We start from the raw sequence: 20599 nt of genomic DNA, 5'->3' as shown, positions 1-20599 counted from the left end.
CCAAAACCTGTTAAAAACAAGTTCCAAACCTAAACCTTAACCTCTTAACAGTGCTGGACACAATGTATGTATGAATATGTACCTACATATGTTTCACAAGGGGTTTTTTTAGAAGACGAAAACCCAAACAGTATGTTTGAGTTTTTCATCTTTAAAATAAGAAAATATTAAAGAATCACTATTGTGAATCACCATTTGGGACTTTATTTATTGCTCTGTATTGTTCTTCTCCATTTCCCAGCACCATTTGGCCTTTGTTTCTGCCTCTCTCTCCCTGTTGCTACACATTTGTGCTGCTCCATCCTCTGATCTTGCTGCTCTCTGGCACTTTTCTCTCTTGTCACTTCTGTGAAGGTGCCTGCTGCTAAGTAGCTGCCTCCTTCAGTCTGTCAGGGTGGTACAGCCTTTTGTGCCCCCTCCTCTCAGTTTAACTTTATTTCAGTTCTCCTGCAGTTCCTACAGCTGTCAGGTTTCTGTATGGTTTTCCATTTCCTATCCCAGGCAGCAATTATATTTTGTGGTGGTTTTTTTAGGGTTTTTTTCTTACTATTATTTTTGCTCCTACAAAATAGCTTAATTTTCTACTTTACTAATGAACTATGGACTTCCTTTTATAAGTCTGAAGAAATAGCTATGCATGGTGATTTCTCCATACAGAAAGTGGAGGTTATAAATATGCAAATATCACTTTTGGCTTTACAAAGTTTAATTGCTTTGTATATTATGCAGAATCCTAGGCTGAAAAATCTGACAAGAGCAAGTAACACATTTGTATATTCACTATCTTAAAAATGCAGGCAGATTTTGTGCCGGTTTTTTGAGGCTGCAGGTTTACATCTTGCTGATGTTATTACAGGGTGTGTAGGGTGCTTGCATGACTGAGGTTCTTCACTGAATGCAAACATCACGTTTCTAAACTGTACATTTTGCAGAGCCTGTGAAAAGCAATTGGAGCAGCTGCTGCTGCCATCCTTCTACATGCCAAGATCACAGGAAGCAGAGCTGGAAGGGACCTCTGGAGATCATCTAGCATGTTGCTACCCTAAAGCAGGATCAGCTAGTTCTGAACATTTCCAAACAGTCATAGATTTTTGAGCTTGAGGCAAGAAATCAAGAAGTTCTCATGTTGTGTTTGATATTTGAAATGTTTTTTCTTTTATTGGCTAAAGTATAAAACAGAGGTATAATCCAGGATATTTCACTGTCACACATGAAAATTATTTTTTAAAAAAATGTATGTGCTTAAAGTATCTGCAAAAGGTCCGGGCCCTGAAGTCAGTAGTCACATATTATGTTACAGGTATTAGGTAGGCACTGAATGCCTCACAAAGTTGGGAACCGTTTCAGTATAATACTTCAAGCACTCTCTCTGCTCTGTTGGTTTTTTTCTAGTGATGTTAGAAGGACTAACCTCTGAACACCCTGTTGGAAGTGCAGGCTGCTATGTTTTAGCTATCTTGGAGAGAGAGAGAGATAGATTTAGATATTAATAACTAGGAGTCTTTCAGTGTCCTAGTTTTATCCCCATATTCAGAGAGATGGATTGCTTTGATCTGGCCACTTGCCTTGAAGTTTCTCTTCACTGGAGGCAAATCAGAGAAAAAGAAAGCAAAAGTATTGATTTGCAAAATTCAAAGTAGACAACACAGATGCAGAAGAAAGGTGGAAAGAGAGGAAATTAAATTTGTTCATATATTCCTTAGAACAGTTCAAAATCTCTCTTACTTTTTAAGATCCAACTCACAGGCTGTTAAAATATTCAGAATCCTGTGGCTGAGGACCCATTTCTGCATGGATCCAAGACACTTTGGTGTAAGCCCTGAAAGAAGATCTAGATTTGGGAGCTCTGGGTTTTTTTGTTTGGGAAGAAGTTTTGGTAACTTCGGTATTTTCTTTTACATCACAAACTTCTTTACAGATTGTTCATATGCATTAATTACGTGATGGGAACTAGTGGACGAGCCACATTATTTGCTCTTGAGCCAAGACATGGTTTGAAGTATTGATGACTCCTTGCTGCCCTGCAGTTTCAGCAGAGTGACAGAAAAAGCCTTTGCTTCAGCAGAAGCAGCAGAGACTGCCTCTTGCCGGGACAGCTGGTAGGCAGATTAGGTGGGAGGTGTGGGATTGAATCCCTGTAAACCAAGGCAGGATCCCGGCTGAGTCCTTAAAGCACAGAACTGTTTGACAGCAGTGCTCCCGTCACCTCCATCCCTCCCTCTCTGACAGCACTTTAAAAGAGCAAACTCTGCTTGGGTTTCTTTTTTCAGGAGAGGGTGTCAGACCGAGTCCTTAATGGGATTGATGTATCTTATGCAGGATGAATGGTGTACCCTTCTGCTAAGCGTGTCCACATTGGCCTCACAGGCAGTTTCCGACTGAACATGCAAGCTTTGCTCCCTTGCCGTATGGTCCTGACACCGGGGTCTCACCACTTGAAAGTTAAGCAATGAAACACAGCAGTGTGGGACTGGGAGAACCTTGAATCATCAAGTTTATTCATCCCCAGTCATAAACAGTGATTTATCATTAAGTCTGGAATGATCAACAAGAATATTCACTTCCTGCCGTGTTCTTTTGTACTGAGTTTGTGTGGCAGGGTTTTAGTAGCAGGGGAGGGGGCTACAGGGGTGGCTCCTGTGAGAAGCTGCTAGAAGCTTCCCCAGCTCCAAGTTGGACCCGCCTCTGGCCAAGGCCGAGCACATCAGTGATGGCGGTAGCACCTCTGGGAGAACATAGTTAAGAAGGGAAACCTGCAGCAGAGAGTGGAATGTGAGAGAAACAGCTATGCAGACACCAAGGTCAGTAGAGAAGGCGGGGGGGGTGTGTGTGCACCGGAGGAGGTGATTCCCCTGCAGCCTGTGGTGAGACAGCAGGCTGTCCCCCTGCAGCCCATGGAGGACCCCACGCTGGAGCAGGTGGGTGCCCCAGAAGATGGTCATGACTCTGTGGGAGAGCCTGTGATGGAGCAATCTGTGCCTGAAGGACTGCAGTCCGTGGAAGGGACCCACGCTGGTGCAGTTCATGAAGAACTGCAGCCTGTGGGAAAGACTTGCATTGGAGAAGTTTGTGGAGGACTGTCTCCCGTGGGAGGGACCCCACTCTGGAGCAGGGGGAGAGTGTGAGGAGTCCTGCCCCTGAGGAGGAAGGAGCGGCAGAGACAATATGTGACGAACTGACCCCAACCCCCATTCCCTGTCCCCCTGTGCTGCTGGAGGGGAGAAGGTAGAGAAAACCAGGAGTGGAGTTGAGCCCGGGAAGGAGGGAGGGGTGGGGGGAAGGTGTTCTAAGATTTGGTTTTACTTCTCATTATCCTGTTTTGATTTCATTGGTAACAAATTAAGTTGATTTTGTGTTTTTTCCCAAGTCGAGTCTGTTTTTTTCTTTTCGCTAGCTCCTTTATCCTCCATGGGAGCTTCCCACAGAATCCCTCCCAAATGAGCTCTGAGCGAGCTGAAGTTTGCTCTTCTGAAATCTAAAATGTTTGGCTTAGTACTAACCTTCAGTGTGCTCAGCAGGATCCCAAACTCCACAATATTGTGATCACTGCGGCCAAGGCTATTGCTAACTGAGATATTACAAAGCAGGTTTTCTTGGTTTGTGAGTAGCAAGTCCAGCAATGCCTCAGTCCTAGTTGGCACGTCTAACATTTGTGTGAAGAAGCAGTTCTCTACGCATTCCAGGAACTTGAGGGATGACATGTGAACTGCTGTATTGTTCTTCCAACAGATGCATGGGTAGTTAAAGTCACCTGTAAGAACCAAGTTCTGTTGACCTGAAGCTTATTTAAGTGACCCAAATATTGCTTTGTTTGCCTTATTGTCTTGGAGGTCGGTAGCAAATGCCTACTGTAAGATCCTCTGGGAGATGACTGCTCTGATATTGACCCAGAGGCATTCAATAGGGCTTCCATAATCGCTGTAGTTGACTTCTATACATTCAAGGTTCTCCTTAACATAGAGTGCAACTCCTCCTCCTCTTCTTCCCTGCCTGTCTCTAATGAAACAGCCTGTAGCCATCCATTGCGATCTTCCAGACATGTGAGTTGTCCCACCATGTTTCAGTTATTCCTATGATATCATAACTTTCTGACTGGGCACAGAGCTCCAGTTCCTCCTGTTTGTTCCCCAGGCTGTGTGCGTTGGTATACATACGCTTGAGGTGGTTGGTCTTCTGGTTCTCATCTTGGGAAGCAGCTAATGCATTTGTCGCTGCTTTGGTTGGCCTGGCTTATTCCCCAGTTGGCTGCAATGGCGTAGTGTTGCCTCCTTGGACCCTGCCCCCTGAGTCCTTCACTTTAAAGCCGGTCTCACTAAGTTGGCCAGCCTGCTGCGAAAGATTCCCTTGCCTCTTCTAGAGAATCTAGAAGAGTTCATAAAATAGAAGGGAGTTTGTGTAGACCCAGCTCCACAACATTGTTGTCTAAAGCTCTTTCTGGATCTAACTCTAACTCCTTGGGAATTTATAACAGGATCTATGTATATATAAATACAATATATAAATTGTACGAATTGGTGCTTTCTTTTATCTCATTTAATTTTCCTGTGTGTGGACTCTTTACATACATTAACAAGCTATCTAATACACTAGTACTTCAACGTTTAAAAATCAGTTACTTTTTCCCATTTTATAATAATATATAGTTTGTTGGAGATAGTTATTAATACAAAGAGAGAAAACATAGGTTATCATGTTCTTCTAATCTGTCAAAAAATAATAAACTTTTTTATCCACTAGGTGTTAAGAGTGTACAAAGCTGCAGTACAACAGACATTGGATATACTCTTTCTCCCTGAAGGAAGAGAATTTCTTACAAGCACAGATGCAGTAAGCCGGGACTCAGCTGATCGTACCATTATTGCATGGGACTTCCAAAGTTCTGCGAAAATCTCCAATCAGATTTTTCATGTAAGTTTAACAACTAGTATTTTTTGGGTCATGATTTAGCATTTCACGTATGTCGGTGTTGTAAAAACAAGGCTTTTGATTTTCTGTAAGATCATTGTGTGATGTATAAAATGCTCTTAATGTAAGTTGAGGGCTTGCTTTATTTTTATATTTTAAAAACACTTACTTATTCTTAAAAAATGACCTTGAAGACTGATAGGTCTCCTTGTGTTAAAAATATTTGCATTTCAGTGCTCATTCACTGACATCTAAGCTATATTTAGGCAAGGCCACTGCAGTGTCATTCTAGCTTGCCAATGGTGCATGGCAGCAGTTGCTATAGTGCCACATTTCTTTTCCTACACTTTTTCATACATTTTTCATCAGCTGCAATGAGGGCTATTGACAAATTGAGTTTAATATTTGCATAGAAATAGCAACAGCAACCTGATACCTGCATATAGATACCTAGTACAGCATAATCACAGAGGCAAAATTTACTTTTATCAGTGCAGGTGCAGTATTTCTCTCAGTAATCTATCCAGTCAAGATGTTTAATGGACTAAATGGTCTAGAAAGGCTGACAGCTTCAAAGGAGATTCCCGAGGAAGTTAATAGATAATTCCAACTCCCTGGGTATTTTTTAAAAACCTAAGTCTAATATCTTATGTAATATAATATGATTGGATTGTATGTAGATGCTTTTTGGCTGAAATGAACAGTTCTTTACTAACAAGGACATGTAGTTGATACTCTAGTGAGATTGTTTCATGTTTAGTTTCCGCAGTTATGTCTTTGTCCAATATTGGATCTACCAGCATCTTGGATAGGCAATAGGAAAAAAAAAAAAAAGCTGTGAATGTATAAAGTACAGACCAGTCAGGTTCAGTATCAAGAAGTAAAAAACAAACAACTTTTTTCTCTTTATCCCCTGCCAAACAAACAAACAAACAGACCCCCACAGCCTACCTTCTCACGACTGCAGCATCTCTGAAATGGACTGTTTTCCCCCTTTTCTGCACTGTGAATACACAAAACTTGGTGGTAATTTTGGAAACTCTGCTTCACTTTTCTGAATTTCACCTTTGAACCGTTCAAGGTGGGAGGTAACCTCTGAGCTCTCCAAACAAATTAGATCCCAACAGGGCTTGATCTATTGCTTGTCTGCATTAACAAATGAATAGTTCAGAGCTCTAAAATAACCCATTACTACAGTATACCTAGCATAACAGCACAGTGCTCCTGCAGATTGCATTACACTTTCTGGTGCCTTACTGTTAGACCCAGTTTCTCCCCAGAAGCATGCAGTGCTCTGCCACGGAGCACACTGCTAACCAGGCACGCTGTCTAACCCTGTTTTGGTTTCTGTGCCCAGTACCATACAAAACCCAGAACTTCTGTTTCAGTTCATCACTTCCAAACCAAACAACAAAACCAGTCTGATGTTCTTCCCACTCTGCCACATAGCCCAGGGTGTCCAGTGGTAACTGTCAGCCTGGTGTCCTTCACATGCAGATGCATCCTACAACCAGCGCTCTCTTAATTGGTATTCGTGGCATCAAAATTCAGCACTGTGTCTTTAGGTTAGGCTGAAACTAGAAAAGGTTTGGACCTGGTGGAAACCTTGCAAGAGCAGCTGATTTCTGATGTAGTCACCATGCAGAGTTTTGAAAGTAATCTTAATTCAGTCTTAAATAGGAATACTAGGGTAAAGCCAAGTGTTATTCATTTTTTGAGATATTTATGAATTTACAGCCAGCAGCAGTCTACATGGCAAATCACTGTCATAAGGAACTTCTGACTTTAGTAGGCTAATAACGACCCCTATTTTTTTTGATTTTTTTTTTAAGAGTGGGGTGGGGTAAGGTGTCTCTTTAAATGGGCTGATTTCTGTTCCTGTCAGTGTGGCAAGAACAGAGAGGATGGAGGATTTGAGAACTGTACGAAGTAGCATGTAAGGCACAGTATGGCAATGGAGAAAGGGGTATGGGAGAAGAGGATTCAAACTTTAACATTCAAACTTCAGTTTTCCTTGGGCAGGAAGAGGATGATTGTGTACTGTCAGGTTGGAGTTACCTTTCTGCAGCTGTTCTGCAGTATAATTATGGTTCAAGGAGAGATGGGGTTTTGCTCAGTATCTAGGGAATTGGGGTAGAGATTTGATTTAATGTTTGTCTTGGTGTGAGATTTTCAGTGGATTCTAATAAGTATCTTTATATAATGTATACTACGGAGGTGACTTATGTATGCCTTACCTTTTATGGTCTTTCAAATATGTCAAAAGATAACCTGAATCATTTGAACAAATCTTCTGTTTCATACAACAAAACTTTCTTTAAAATTATTTTCAGGAGCGTTATACTTGCCCAAGTCTAACTCTGCACCCAAAAGAGTCTATGTTTGTTGCTCAGACGAACGGGAACTACATGGCTTTGTTTTCTGCCCAGCGACCTTACCGAATCAACAAAAAGAAAAGATATGAAGGACATAAGGTATACTTCTTCACCGGGAACTTAATATCCAAGTCTGGAAGGGAGATAGATAGCAAAGTACCTGTGCTTTTTAATGTGTCTGCTAATAGTGTTTGATTATAAATCAGTGATAGATATTAATTGGCTTCATTTGCTTTCCTGTGTGCCAGTCTATTTTGAATCATATGCACTCTGAAGAAAATAGTTATTAGAAGACTTTATGAATACTTAATGGCTTGCTTAAATAAGTTTGTGTTATAGCTGTGTTTTAAACACCTGGAGAAGTCCTTAGTGTATATCTATTTAAAGATACATTTTTTTTTTTGTACTATATTCTTTTTCAGTATATCACAATGAACTTTTTAATCAGCATCAGGAGTTACACTGTTATTGATTTTCACAGGTGGAAGGATTTGCAGTGGGCTGTGAATTTTCTCCAGATGGAACACTTTTGGTGACAGGAAGTTCAGATGGCAAAGTGTTTTTCTACAACTATCATACTGCTAGGATTATTCGCACTTTGTCTGCACATAAAGAAGCTTGTGTGAGTGCAATATTTCACCCAGTCTTGCCATCGCTCCTTGCAACATGTGATTGGGCTGGAGAAATCAAGATCTGGCAATAACAAGCAGAGTTACTTTTCAGGATGTCTCCTGTTAGTCTGTCAAAGGTGTAGGAAATAAACCATGGTATGCAATGTGAAATTTTGTTGTGATGTGTTGTAGGCAGGAGAGACTGTTGTCTGTTCTTCTATGACCTCTAAGTGTATGCTTTCATAATGCAGTTAAGATGGTCTTGTCGCTAGCTGCTGAGCAAAGAAGTTGTCTTACTCTCTCCCTTGGACCTGGTGACAAATTTCAGCCCCTTTTGTGTCAATCTTCTGGTGCTCATCTAGCCCTACCCTGCTTTGAGTAGCTAAACTTGAGAAAATTACTGCTCTTTTTATGCAGCTTTTCAATGCAGCTTTCCTAAACCAGGTTTTATCATAGAATCATAGAATCGGTTAGGTTGGAAGAGACCTTTAAGATCATCAAGTTCAACCATTAACCTAGCACTGCCAAGTCCACCACTAAACCATGTCCCTAAGTACCATGTCTACACGTCTTTTAAATACCTCCAGGGGTGGTGACTCAACCACTTCCCTGAGCAGCCAGGCCCAGTGTGTGACAACCCTTTTGGTGAAGAAATTTTTCCTAATATTCAATCTAAACCTCCCCTGGTGCAATTTGAGGCCATTTCCTCTTGGCCTCACCAAAAGTTGGTGAGGACATATTATTTAACAGAAGATAGTGTTCAGATCAATTAATGCCTATTTGATTGTCCTGGGATTTTTTTTTTCCCCACTAGTTTAGCTCCCTGACCTGGTCACTGAAGAGTTAGACAAGCAATACTGTAGTTCAAGGCAAAACAGCGTCTCAGCACAAGAAGTGGCCAGATCGTAGGGCAGGTGGGACTGCTTCTTTTGGTAATGGATAGCTGTTACCAGCTCAACCTATTGTAAAATGCCTTCTGAGAGTTCCAGGGAAAGGAGTGCCAGATAAGGTGAAATTAATTTTGAAGTCAATAAATTTGTGTTCTTGAAATCCCAATGTTTAAACTTGAGTTTTAAACTTACCTTTATGACTTTACATAAACAAAGCCAAACTATGTGTAAATATTTTTAATGAAAAAATAAACTTTTTTTATTGATGGTGTCTGTATTTCACTATTTTACTCCTTTTACTCTTGGCAAGTTAGTACTCAAGACTATCATGGAATTGATACTTGGGAGGGGAAACAGTTAATATGCTACCCTTATTTATTGCAAACACACATGCATTTCTCCATACTCTGATGTCACTTAGAAACAGAAAATTGTCATGATGCTATTCAGTGCAGGGGGTGTTCTCTGACATTCAGACAGGAGCTGGGCTATTCTGCAGCGAATAGAAAATTCATTAGGCCATAATTGTATTTACATACATATAGATTTCTTGTAAATGTACTTTAAATTTGCATTCCCTGCACTTGTATTGCTTGGTTCTAGAATTATTATCCATTTTATACATACGTGTGTGTGTGTATATATATATATGTATCACTGAAAAAATATGTCTATGCATCACATACATAAACAATATGTATTCCCAACCTTCACTCTATATAAATACGTGCTACCTTGCAGTGAGTGCTATAAGCTTGGCTTTTGTTTGGTCTGATTAGTCTATTGAGGTATTTTAACATACACTGGATAATTGTATTGAGTAAATTGTCTCTGTCATGGAATCCAGAAGTCATGTCTAATAGCAGCGTTTCCTCTGTAGCATCTTTTTATTCTTCTGATTTTTTTTCTTATTGGCACAAATACAAGGGGTTTTTATCCATTTTTCACATACTCATTTAAAACAGCTTTTTCAGAGAAAAATTTTTAGAACACTCTTGCAAATGGCAGATTTTAATTAAGTAATGGGCAAAATGTACTCCATTGGTTTGTAGTTTGTGTTTCTTATAGCTTGTAGTAAGAAATAAGCCTGTACCAAAACTGTGGATCCACAGTTATATTATTTGAAGTCTGGACGAAGATATTGTGGCTGTGTGGTTTTAATCATTTTATCAACAGTTACGATAAGTTTTAACACAGGGAATTAAATTTTAGTGAACCAGGCAACGTAGCGCAAGTAACTTTTTTTTTTTCCCAGACAGTTCTTAATTTCTTACTTCCTTGTTAGGCAATTAGCTGTTCGACAGGAGCCTGAATTTTGCACTTCTCTTGACTGTGCCTCTAGCATACAAGCCAGCTGGACCCTTTAAATGGCAACTGATTCAGTGATTTGATGAGTTACTCCTAATTCAAGCTGTGAGATCTTCATAAGTGTCAGAAAGAGTTTAGTTGAAAGTGAAGTAGTAGTTGCCTATCACTGGGCAGGCTGAATCACAACTGCATGGCATTTTCGAAGAGAGTGGCTCTGTGTCCTTCCCTTCAGGTATTGTAGTTCAAATTGTGCTATTGCTGCTTTAAAACTTCTTGCAACCAGTTGTGTCTGTATGAAGGACAGGCAGCACTGTAGTTGTGCAGTGCATCCTGTTATCTCCACAAGAGATTATCTGTCTGTTATTTTATTAAATACAGTGTTGAGAAAGGCCTCTGAAATAAGCATGAGCTCGTGGTAGAAATGCCTTACTGGATGGAGGCCCCAGCTTACGTGATGACTGCTCTATATTTGAATGAGCTCTCAGCACATTCAGCCTCAGCTAAGAGCACCTCTGGATAGAGTGAAAGAGAAAGCAGTCTTTGGGAATCATTGCACATACTGCGTGGAAAAGTAACCGCATTTTGTAATATTACTCATGTTGTTGCTTCAGTTTAACTTATGTCCTGAGGCATGATTCTGCTGTCTGGCATTTATCCCTCCTGAAATTATCTTGCAAGTATAAATTGTAGACTATTTATGGGGGTGGGAAGCTTAAATTTGATTAACGGTAGTAGAGAAAAATAAAAGAAACTTGAAGCTGTATAATCTTAAAGAATATTAAAATCAGAATTGCATTTGTGTCAGATTTCCAAGATGGCTGGAGTTTTAATTACTTATGAGATCCAGCCAAAGGTTTTATAATGCAATGAAATTATGTTCACAGCATTATCTTGTTGAAATCTCTTTCTAATATAAAACTGATTAAGAGACAGACTGAAATTTAATCATTGGAAATATTTTAGAATACTAGTGTCAATTAAGTTTTCATTATGATTCAAAGACAAATTCTTCCTTGTAATCTTATGCAATAAACTGTAATCAAAAAATATCCACATTGCTCCATCATTCTGCAATTACCAAATACTGTTTGGGCTGCAAACAAGGATTATTATGGTCAGATGAAGCTTTTAGAATGTAATGAATTGTTGGTTAATTAATTTTATTCATAAAACGGTAATCTAGAAATTTTTGAATCTTGCTTTAGGAGCAGTTCTTCTAGCTTTATATAGAGCTCTCTAGGGCGTCATATATTAGAGCCAAGGCAGAGATCTTTAGCGTTTTGAAATGGTCTAGGCTGTGTAGATAAACAAGCCAGATTCATTTTAATCTATTTTGTACTGTACCAAAAAGTAATAATGCCAATCTCTACGACTTTATTATTTGCTACTGGAGCGTTATTAATTTGGGGTGTCAGAGGATGCAAGCTATTCAACTGTCTTTATCTCAAAAACCTGCTAATTAGCAGACAGTTATTAGAATCATTGTGTTCACTCAGCTGAAATACTGTTGGTGAGTCACTCTATATTTCAACTATAGCCATAATCATGAAAATAAGGTATGGCATTACAATGGTATGACTTTCTCCACGGGGGACAGGCAAATGTAAATTTACAAGACTATGGCAGAACAGAACAAAATGGGAAGATCAAAAAATCATGGGATCTCAAATTTCCCATTTTCCTGATACATGGGTTTGGACTGCATTCAACTGAAAATATTTGCTCTGCTCAGTCCCAGCTCCTCCTAGCCACTGCTCGCATCCTCACCATTTAATTTTCAGTTTTTCTGTCCTTGTTTCAGCAGCTCGTCTTCTGCATTTAAATGTATAGTAGTCTATATGCTTCCACTACATTCATCTTCTCTTCAGTAAATTTCATTTTGCTGTGCTCTGACTAGTGGCTTTCAGGCTTTCATTCCAGCTGTCATTAGAAAGGTAGCCAGAAATCCCAGGGCACTTTGCACTCCATTCTTGCCTTTCTGTTTTCCAGTTTTAATGAGGCTTATTACTTTTGGAGATTCTACCCTCTTTCTTACTTGTCTTTCTACCTTTGATTACTGCTTTACTGTCTTGCAGATCCTTTCTATTATAGCTGCTCCTAAAAGGTGTACCTACATCAATGTTGTAGTTTGTCAGGAGTGCACTTTTTGGGAAAAAATGATAATAACAAAAAAAAAAATCTCCCAATTATTGCCACTTACAATGCTTTGGTTCACAGAGTGCACACACTGCACTTCTTTCAAACGAGCCTAAATGAGATTTGCTCCAAGACCATATTTAACATGTCCCAGCTAGTGAGACTAGACTGGAGAGAGTTCAGAGCATCCCCTACCCACCCAAATGCATGTAGGTTAGATGCTGCATTTTCAGAAGTGAGACAAACTCTACAAATTTACTCTTGTTGGGCCATACTACTTGGTAATGTAAACAGATCCTCAGGAGTTTCAAAAAACCTTTGGCACTTTCCCCTTTCTTGATAAATCTCTCATCTATCTCTTCATGACTCACCACTGTGCAGAGTGGTCTGATGTTTCCACACTTAAAAGAGTGGAAATGCAGGAAACTAAATTAATTTATGAAGGGAAAAGAAAGCGATTTTGGAAGTACTTGATCTCCAGTGGTAGTAAGACAAGGTGGCCCCTGCCCAGAGCTTGATGAATTCTGCCACGTGTGTGGAACAACTCGGTTGGGACAGAGCAGCCTAGTCTATAATGGGAATGGTGGGTCTCTAGGTGGGAGTAGGACTCCCTTTGCTGACTTTAGGAGGAGGTGTAAAGGAATTAAGCTTATTCACCTCCCTCTCCCAGTTCCTGGAGATCCTTCTACACAATCTTATTTAGAACCCTACCAGAAAGTACCTAGGTACTGCACAGAAGTGATAAAGCCTCATCCAAATGTAATTCTCACTACGTTTTCACCAGTTTGGGTAAGTGCCTCTTAAAATCAATCTAAAAACTTGCAGGAACTCTTTGGAGACGGTTGAAGTTCACCAAGGTTGAAAATGCCTGAAGTTACAGTCTAGACAGCTTCAGCTAGATCCATTCGTCTCCAATTTCCATCAGCAGGGCCACAAAACTTGGGTATCGTTCCTAGTTCTAAGTAAGTTTTATATTAACAAATTGTTTGAAGTGTGTCCTTAGAAGAGCAATTTATATAACAACTTATGCGTAAGTGTACCATCCCTGGTACAGACCTGGTTACCTTGAGAAAGCAATTTTCTTGTGTTCAGATTGTTACCACTCTCTTATAAGCAATTAGCAAAGAACTGCCTCAGAATATCATTTAGATATATCTTCACCCATGAACTATGTTATTTTTCATGTTTTACTGCATAACCACCTCCTTTGTTACCTTCCCATTAAGTGATCAAGTAAATTCCAGAGCCCTTCCACCTCACAGTGCATAGGAAATGATTTCAGTTGAATATTAGGTAAAGAATGTCATACCTTATAAAGCAAATGAGGTTTTTTGATTCCTTCCCTTTCCTTGCTTTGTTTATCTTTGCTAAGCCAAGCTCTTCTTGTTTCTAAAGAGAATTTCTTATAAGTAGAGGTAAAAGATCCATTAACCCCAGCCAGTCTGGATGGTTAATTTGCACATTTGCTATTTGTTTTAATAATTACAATTACTTGAAATGCAGAAACCATTTCAAATCATGTACTGCTTTTAGTACAAAAATGAAAATGCTTATTATGCCATTAATATGAAACATGCAACCTGTGAACTGTAAACATGACATGGACTGATTTTTATTTGTTAAAACCTCAAACAGAGAGTATTTTGACCAGATATGTGCCTTCTGAATCTGGGCAAAAGCAATGAAGTGAAATCTTAATCCTATCCAAAAACTCATCTACAGATCTTTACTTTTCTCAAACATCAAACTTGAGAGATTTAAAAAAAACCAAATCCTAGGAGACTGTAATATTGTTGAGGGAAAAAGACATGGGGTTCCTTCTACAAGTGCAAAGGAAGTAACATCTCCCTTCAGTTCACTGGTACTGGTAGTAATCTCAAACTCTTCAGTTTAGGTTCTCTCCTAATTTTTAACACCTGTGAAACTAAACGGCTGTTGGTGAGTACTCAGGTGAATCACACCCTAATGTTAAAAGATATCTGAGTCATTGCATACTCTCCATAGGGTGTCTGGTATGCACAGACCTGAACATATGCAGAAATTCCTCTTTTTTTTTTTTTTTTTTTTTTTTTTAAATCAGGCACCATTTGTTTAAAATGGTATTTTAAATGGTATTAATGGCATTTACACTGTATTACAAAAATTTACAGATAAATAAAGATAAACATTCTGGAGGACTTACGCCCTCAGAAGAAGAATGGTGCTCGCTATGATTCTCACCTTTTCCTAAAGGTAAGATGGCAGCTGAGGGCTCTGAGCACACCAGCTTGTGCCTCACCTCCTCCAGTGCACCAAGGACCCAGCCGACGGCGCCGTCCCCTCCGCACACCAGCACTCGGAAGGAGGGGATTTTAGAGAACGTGTGAAACCTCCATTGAGAAACAAAGCAAAGGGGAAAAGAAATGGTACAATGTAGTACAGGAAAAGCGAAGCCTCTTAATATGCTATTTAAGATAGCACATTATTATTGGATTCCGCTGCCTGCCCCCTCAATCAGTTTCAGGATCAACTTCAGCAGTGAATGGCAAAATAGGAACTTCTAGATAAAGATGTTTAAAACGAGTGAAAACCACATCCTTCATAAACCACAGATCATAAAACACAGACTAATACCAAGCCCCCAAAATCCCGCAGTCCAAGGCTCAATTCTGCAATCCTTTTTTGTAGCACTTCGGCACCTGCTCAAGGTGAGACGCACACCTGGAAGGGGAGGCGAGGGCGGCAGCGCCCAGTAAGGAGTGCAGTCTGGGAAAGCTTCGGAGAATAGTTGAAGGAAAAGGGCGAATGTGCTCGGAGGATAAGCAGCAACGTCGGGTGAAAATCAGCAGAAGAGAAGATAAGAGAAAGGCGAGACGAGAGCAGAGAAGAATGGATGTGGCTAACCACAGAACATGAGAAGGAGATGTGGAGAGCTCAGCACTATTCACAGACGTGTACACAGCACGGCTGTACCAGGGAAAGGAACGGGCCCGGCCGGGAAAGCGCGGGCAAATACGAGACATGAATAAAAGAAGCGGGAGGATCTAGTTCTTTAGATTTCACAAGCAGCGCCTGCTAGTGAACGGCCTGTTGTGCCCTTGGCCAAGAGGGTGGCTGTTGGGAGAGCTCGGGCCGGCTGGAGCTGTGCCGGCTGAAGTCCGCTCGGAGCGCGGACAGCCTGAGCAGAGCCTCCAGTCTTGTCCAAATCTCAGGCTACTGCAGCTAGGGGCAACTCCATGGTCCTCGTCAGATGGACAAACCTTGCTGCGCTCATCCTGTGACCCTGCTAGAGCTGTGGAGCTGCAGTAGGCTGGCGACGGCCTCGTGCTAATGAATCTGCCTCTCAGCTTGTGTTGCTTGCCCAGGCTGCATTGCCGTGCTAGCCAGAGCCTAGAGCTTTTTCTTTGGCCCGTACTGCACCTCTCTATAAAAGACAACATACATTTGCCCTAAGTTTGTGGCTGTGCTTGCAGGACAACCCCGCAGCACTTTAATTTTCTATTAGTGAACTCTGGCACTGCTACAGCAGTCTGGTCACGGCTATTTCAATGTCAGGTGAATTCTGCAATTCACCTGAGAAGCTGTGTACTTCCTTGGGTAATTGGCATTTTGAGAGCTTTACAGAGAAGGCAGTGGAGGCATTGTATCATTATTAAAATAAAGACAATGCTTTTGGGATTCCAGCATCTGGTATAATTTACATTTGGACCTCTGGTCTTTACTTCAGAAGTGCAATTTTTAATAATATTTTTTATTAATCATGTATAGAATGTTTTCCTTGTTTTTCAACATACTAGCTGAACTACCACATTAATTATGCACCGTTAGGGACTTTTGCTGTTTGGTGCATTTTGAATGCCCTTCAGAGAGAGGGAGGTTTGCAAGTGTGAAGTCTGACAAGGTTTCTTTGAGGGAATCAGCAAATCCCCCTCTTACTTTTACAGTTGCTTATATTAAGTTGAATGCTCTCTTTGGTGCAAATGAACTAAATGCCACTGGAATAACAGAAAATGAGTCCTTTTTTACAAAATAAAAATGTTACCAGGACCTGGGCAAAACACAATCCTTGTCTTAAATGCTTGCATTTTGGCCAATACCAATGGGTCTTTAATACAAATATGCCACGTTCGAAATTGGATGTGCTCATACAAACACTCGACATGCAAAGTGGCCTTTGGAACTGGTGTTCCACCAAATGAAAACTCCTACCTTCCTGTTGCAGTATGACCGTTTGGTGGGTCTGGGCCTTGGCACTGGAGAAATTGCTCTTCTGGTCACATTATGTTGCTGCAGGAACAAATAAAAGGTACCCTGAGATGACTTCCTCCCCCCTGCCTTTTCTCTACCCCCCCATTTTCCGTGCATTTTAAAGCCTGCTGAAACATTCCCTTCGGGACTGCAGTCCTAAAAAAAAAAAAAAGAGGATATTGACCTTTTCAGTGTGTTTTAAACTGCCTTTTACTTAGGTGTCTGTCAAGGGAGACTTTGAGAGAAATCATATTCTTCACAATCTGCACCAAGATCTGATGGTAGCATTTTTATTCAAGTTAGGAAGCCTATCTCTACTTAACTTTCACCAAACTCCTCTAGTTTAATAAATTTCCATTAGTTTTGCATTAATTATTCCTGAACCTGAGATCTTCTTGGGAGGTCGCAATGGTATGAGGGAATACAAAATAGTTTTGTAAGAGAACTTGTCAGAGGAAAATTTTGGCAGTAATTTGAGTAAATTATGGCAAAAATATCAATGGACTCTTCAAATATTTTCTAGAGGGATGTTATTTTTCTTCATAACATAAGGGCTCATCATTTGCTCCTGAAATTAATAGCTCTGTTTTTATTTTTAGCGTTCATAATTAGGGATTAATTTGCTCTCTTAATGCTTACATTTCGAATTCTGCAATCATTCTCTTTTGAGCAAGTACTCTAAATCTCTGTGAGAAAAAATCATGACAATTAAGTACATTTGAAGTGTTACTACATTATCTGGGTGATTTATTTTTATGTTCACGCTGGGCACAGTCCCATCCATGCTGAAGTCGCTGTCAGACATAGATGACACAACAGGAATTCCAATAAAGGCTTCCATGCAACGTCACTGTGGAGGTCTAACCCTCACAAGCTCCTACACAAAACTCTTCTTTCTGCTTTCAAATATAACTTCTGCCACATATCTCAAGAATTGTTCTAAATTGCCCCATGATTTCTTGTTATTATTTCCCTCTGCTTCTATTATTTCTCTGCTTGTCGGTCCCTAATGGCTCCTCGGGACAAGGACTACTGCATCGTTGAATGCCTGTAACGCACCCTTCCCATCACGGGCACAACCACAAAGAAACCTCATGTTGGAAGACTTTGAACCATCAGTTTTATCTAGCCTGTAGAGAACATGCTAAAGTGTAGTGGTAGTAGCTGTAGCTGGGAAGTTAGTAAGTGCATATCAACACAACAGCGGCATTGCTGATCTCTATTTTGAATGCCATCTTTCATCAACCAAATAATATGATGATGTGTGAAAAAGGCATACATAAAACAAATTCTTTTCTATTCACCTAGGTGTGGTGCCTAGTTTTCCAGAAACTAGCCTTCAGAACAGCCTGTCATCCAGTCAGCTGTCTAGGAACATTTTCTAGTGTTACGGCATGTGCAACCAGTGACATGATAAAGCTTGGTTTCTCTTTAATACCTCTTTGACCTATTGAGGCATCTAGGACATAGATGATAGGCTTGAACCACTTCTGCTTTCTCCCTGTAAAGGTAAAAAACATATGTTCTTTTTATGAGATTGGTTATAGAACGGGAGGTCCTGAAGACTTGCTCGCAGAGGACCAATTCACAGGAGAAGCCATCAGGGTGAGAAATGCATAATGCACTTGCCACTTCTGTCTGTGATTTCCTAGGAAAGCCCCAGCTCTCTCAGGTCCCTTGTGCTGGAAGGCTGGGTGCCGGAGCGGTGTCCTCTTAACAGCAGAGACCCAGCTCTGTCTGAGCAATGTGTCATCCCTGGAACAGGCAGGTCTTGCATGTCTCCTCGCCATCGAGCAGAGCCCTGCGGAGGGAAGGGGGAACCAGAGGAGGCTGGGAGGTGCAGTGGACATGATTTTTGCTCCAGAAAGGCTGACACCTTTGAATGCTCAGCACTCCCCTGCATCCTCAGGCAGCTGAAACATGCTTGTGGCTGCTACAGGGGAGACAGCCTGCACTGGGGCTGGCTGAAGGTGTTTATAACTGAAAGCCTCTCTGCCGTATTTATACAGGATTTCTCAAGCTGTACTTTGGAAATTGCTCTTACAGCGTTTTGGAGGATTTGGTAGCAGAGATTTTCAAAGGATGTGCAGGCCCTGGACTAAACATTCTGCACATATTCATGTGCAATTTCAGAGAGAAGTCTTGCTGGCATTGGTAATCTGCACTAGACATGTAGTCTACAGGGTCCCAGAGCATAGGCCTGCAGAGAGGTATTTACTTACACCACCTTTCACCGAGAGGCTGATCTTTGGCCCGTCTAAGCCTGTGATAAAACTGTCCCTTTGCAGAAATGCTGGGAAACAGAAGAAACCTAGTATTTGGGGAAGGAAAGCAAACTGCTATGCACTTTTGTATTGCAGTACCGTTTTCAGGAAGTGTTTTGAACACTTTAGTGCAATAAATAAAAGAAGTAGAACTAATAGGTTGCCTTGCACCTCTATTATGAAGAGGGAAATAATCAGTAGATCCCATATTCCAGGAGGCTGAACACATCAGATATCAGCCTGACATAATGAAATCTCTGCTGTGGACTGCACAAGAACCACTCTGTAACTGGCAGCCGTCTCAGGTAGGAGTGCCTTCTGCAAGGAAAGCGTTTCAGGGGAACGAGTTCCTCATCTTTCAAGGAATTACACCGTGTAACCGACACATTTGTTCCTCACTGTAATACTATTGTACAGTTTTCCATACCGGTTATTTTCTGTCTTTAAATTAGGCTTTTATTTGTATGTTAGTGGCCTGCATTTAATGTCTTTTCTGTGGCTGGGTAAGAAATGTACCTCTAGCTTTCCTAATGCAGCCAATTTGCTTCTCAGGTTTCAGATCAAATGCTCTCGCTGTAGGGCTGAAACTCATCTAAATTATTAATAGAAAGTTTTTACAGTAAGGAAATTGTCATAATTTAAGTATCTGGAATAGTACGTGTAAATCTGCAAGCTTTATGGTAGAAAATATCTTCCTCATAATCAGGATGTGGGTATACATGCAAAGATAAATGAGTGGCCCAGCAAAAATCTCTGCTATTTTTCTGGGCAAACAATACAACACAGCAGTCAAATGGAAATTCATTTGTTAAATAGAATTCAGAGCAGGTTGCTTTAGCTGCTAGGGGGGTTATGCTGACAAGGATCAAGATGGGTAGTTTATCTGCAGTTTGTATTCTAATTTGTCTGAATTCCTGAATAATTCTAATGTGATTCAGATGTGTAAGGCAATTAAATGTGAAGTTCCACAGCCAGATAGCACAGTCTGTGTATCATCAATAGGTTTAAAATGAGCCCTAAAGCCTTTGTAAGATTTGGGTTTTGGAATGTCCTTAGGATGGCTAGAGGCAGGAATTGAATTTACTGTAAATAAACTGTGGCATGAAAACTTCCACTAGTGCCCAGAGAGGACAGAAAATGCTGATGAATGTCGACGTGATAACATTTGAATGCAGTGGGTAACTCCTGCCTGACATGCATAGGGCTGGAGCAGAGAAAAATTGATTAATTCAGCCAGCACAGTGAGGGAGAAGCCTGACTGACACCACCATTAATTAGGAAAAATTTTGAGAGGTAAGTCAAGTTATGCTATATGTTTTTTTCATCTTTGTTCTACGTTTCTGAGGAGCTGCTGCCCTGGTGCCTGCTCTGCAAATGTGGGGCTGTGACATGAGGAGACATGATGATTTTCTCAGGTCTGCCCTTTGAGCCTGTGGGAAAACTCAGAACTGATCTTCTGATTTTCAGGCTCTATTGCCTGGACAACAGGCACCAGGCTCAGCAATAATAATGGTAAACCTAACCGTAGCCTGGATCCTGAGGGTCTGGAAGGCCCCCAGGTTTGGTTGCTGTTTTCTCCCTCATTCTCTGATATGTCTCACTTCATTCTGTTGTTTGTCGCTGTACAATTCTAGGCTAGGACTGTATACCCCAAGACACGAAATGTAAACATGCCTCTTTCTCTCTTGTGCTCTTGCCTTCCCCCCTACCTCCCAAGTATTCACAGCTGTGCAGTCCCTTGCAGTACCACAAATGTTAAAACCTGCCCGGACAGCCCATGGTACCCTTATCACTGATGTAATGAGGAAATGTTGCTGTGTGGATTACAACAAACGCTACAGCATCTGTATGGCAACTGAGACCCTTAAAGGAATCATCCTACG

The 20599-nt window shown here is 40.8% G+C and overlaps 1 protein-coding gene across 2 annotated transcripts in view; it reads left to right on the top strand.

Annotated features, from left to right (window-relative positions):
* WDR25 (WD repeat domain 25) overlaps positions 1-9050 on the top strand; it is a 69026-nt gene extending 59976 nt beyond the window's left edge. For both annotated transcript variants that reach the window (XM_075029833.1, XM_075029834.1), the window contains exons 5-7: positions 4738-4908; positions 7239-7379; positions 7762-9050. In XM_075029833.1, coding sequence (XP_074885934.1) covers positions 4738-4908; positions 7239-7379; positions 7762-7983 — 534 coding nt within the window. In that variant the 3' untranslated portion in view covers positions 7984-9050. The remainder of the gene's footprint in view (positions 1-4737; positions 4909-7238; positions 7380-7761) is intronic.
* The last annotated feature ends 11549 nt before the right edge of the window (positions 9051-20599 follow it).

Source organism: Buteo buteo, chromosome 6 (genome assembly GCF_964188355.1).
Source record: "Buteo buteo chromosome 6, bButBut1.hap1.1, whole genome shotgun sequence".
Taxonomy (NCBI): domain Eukaryota; kingdom Metazoa; phylum Chordata; class Aves; order Accipitriformes; family Accipitridae; genus Buteo; species Buteo buteo.
The sequence above is the reverse complement of the archived record's forward strand: the minus strand, read 5'-3'. Positions and strand labels throughout refer to the sequence as shown.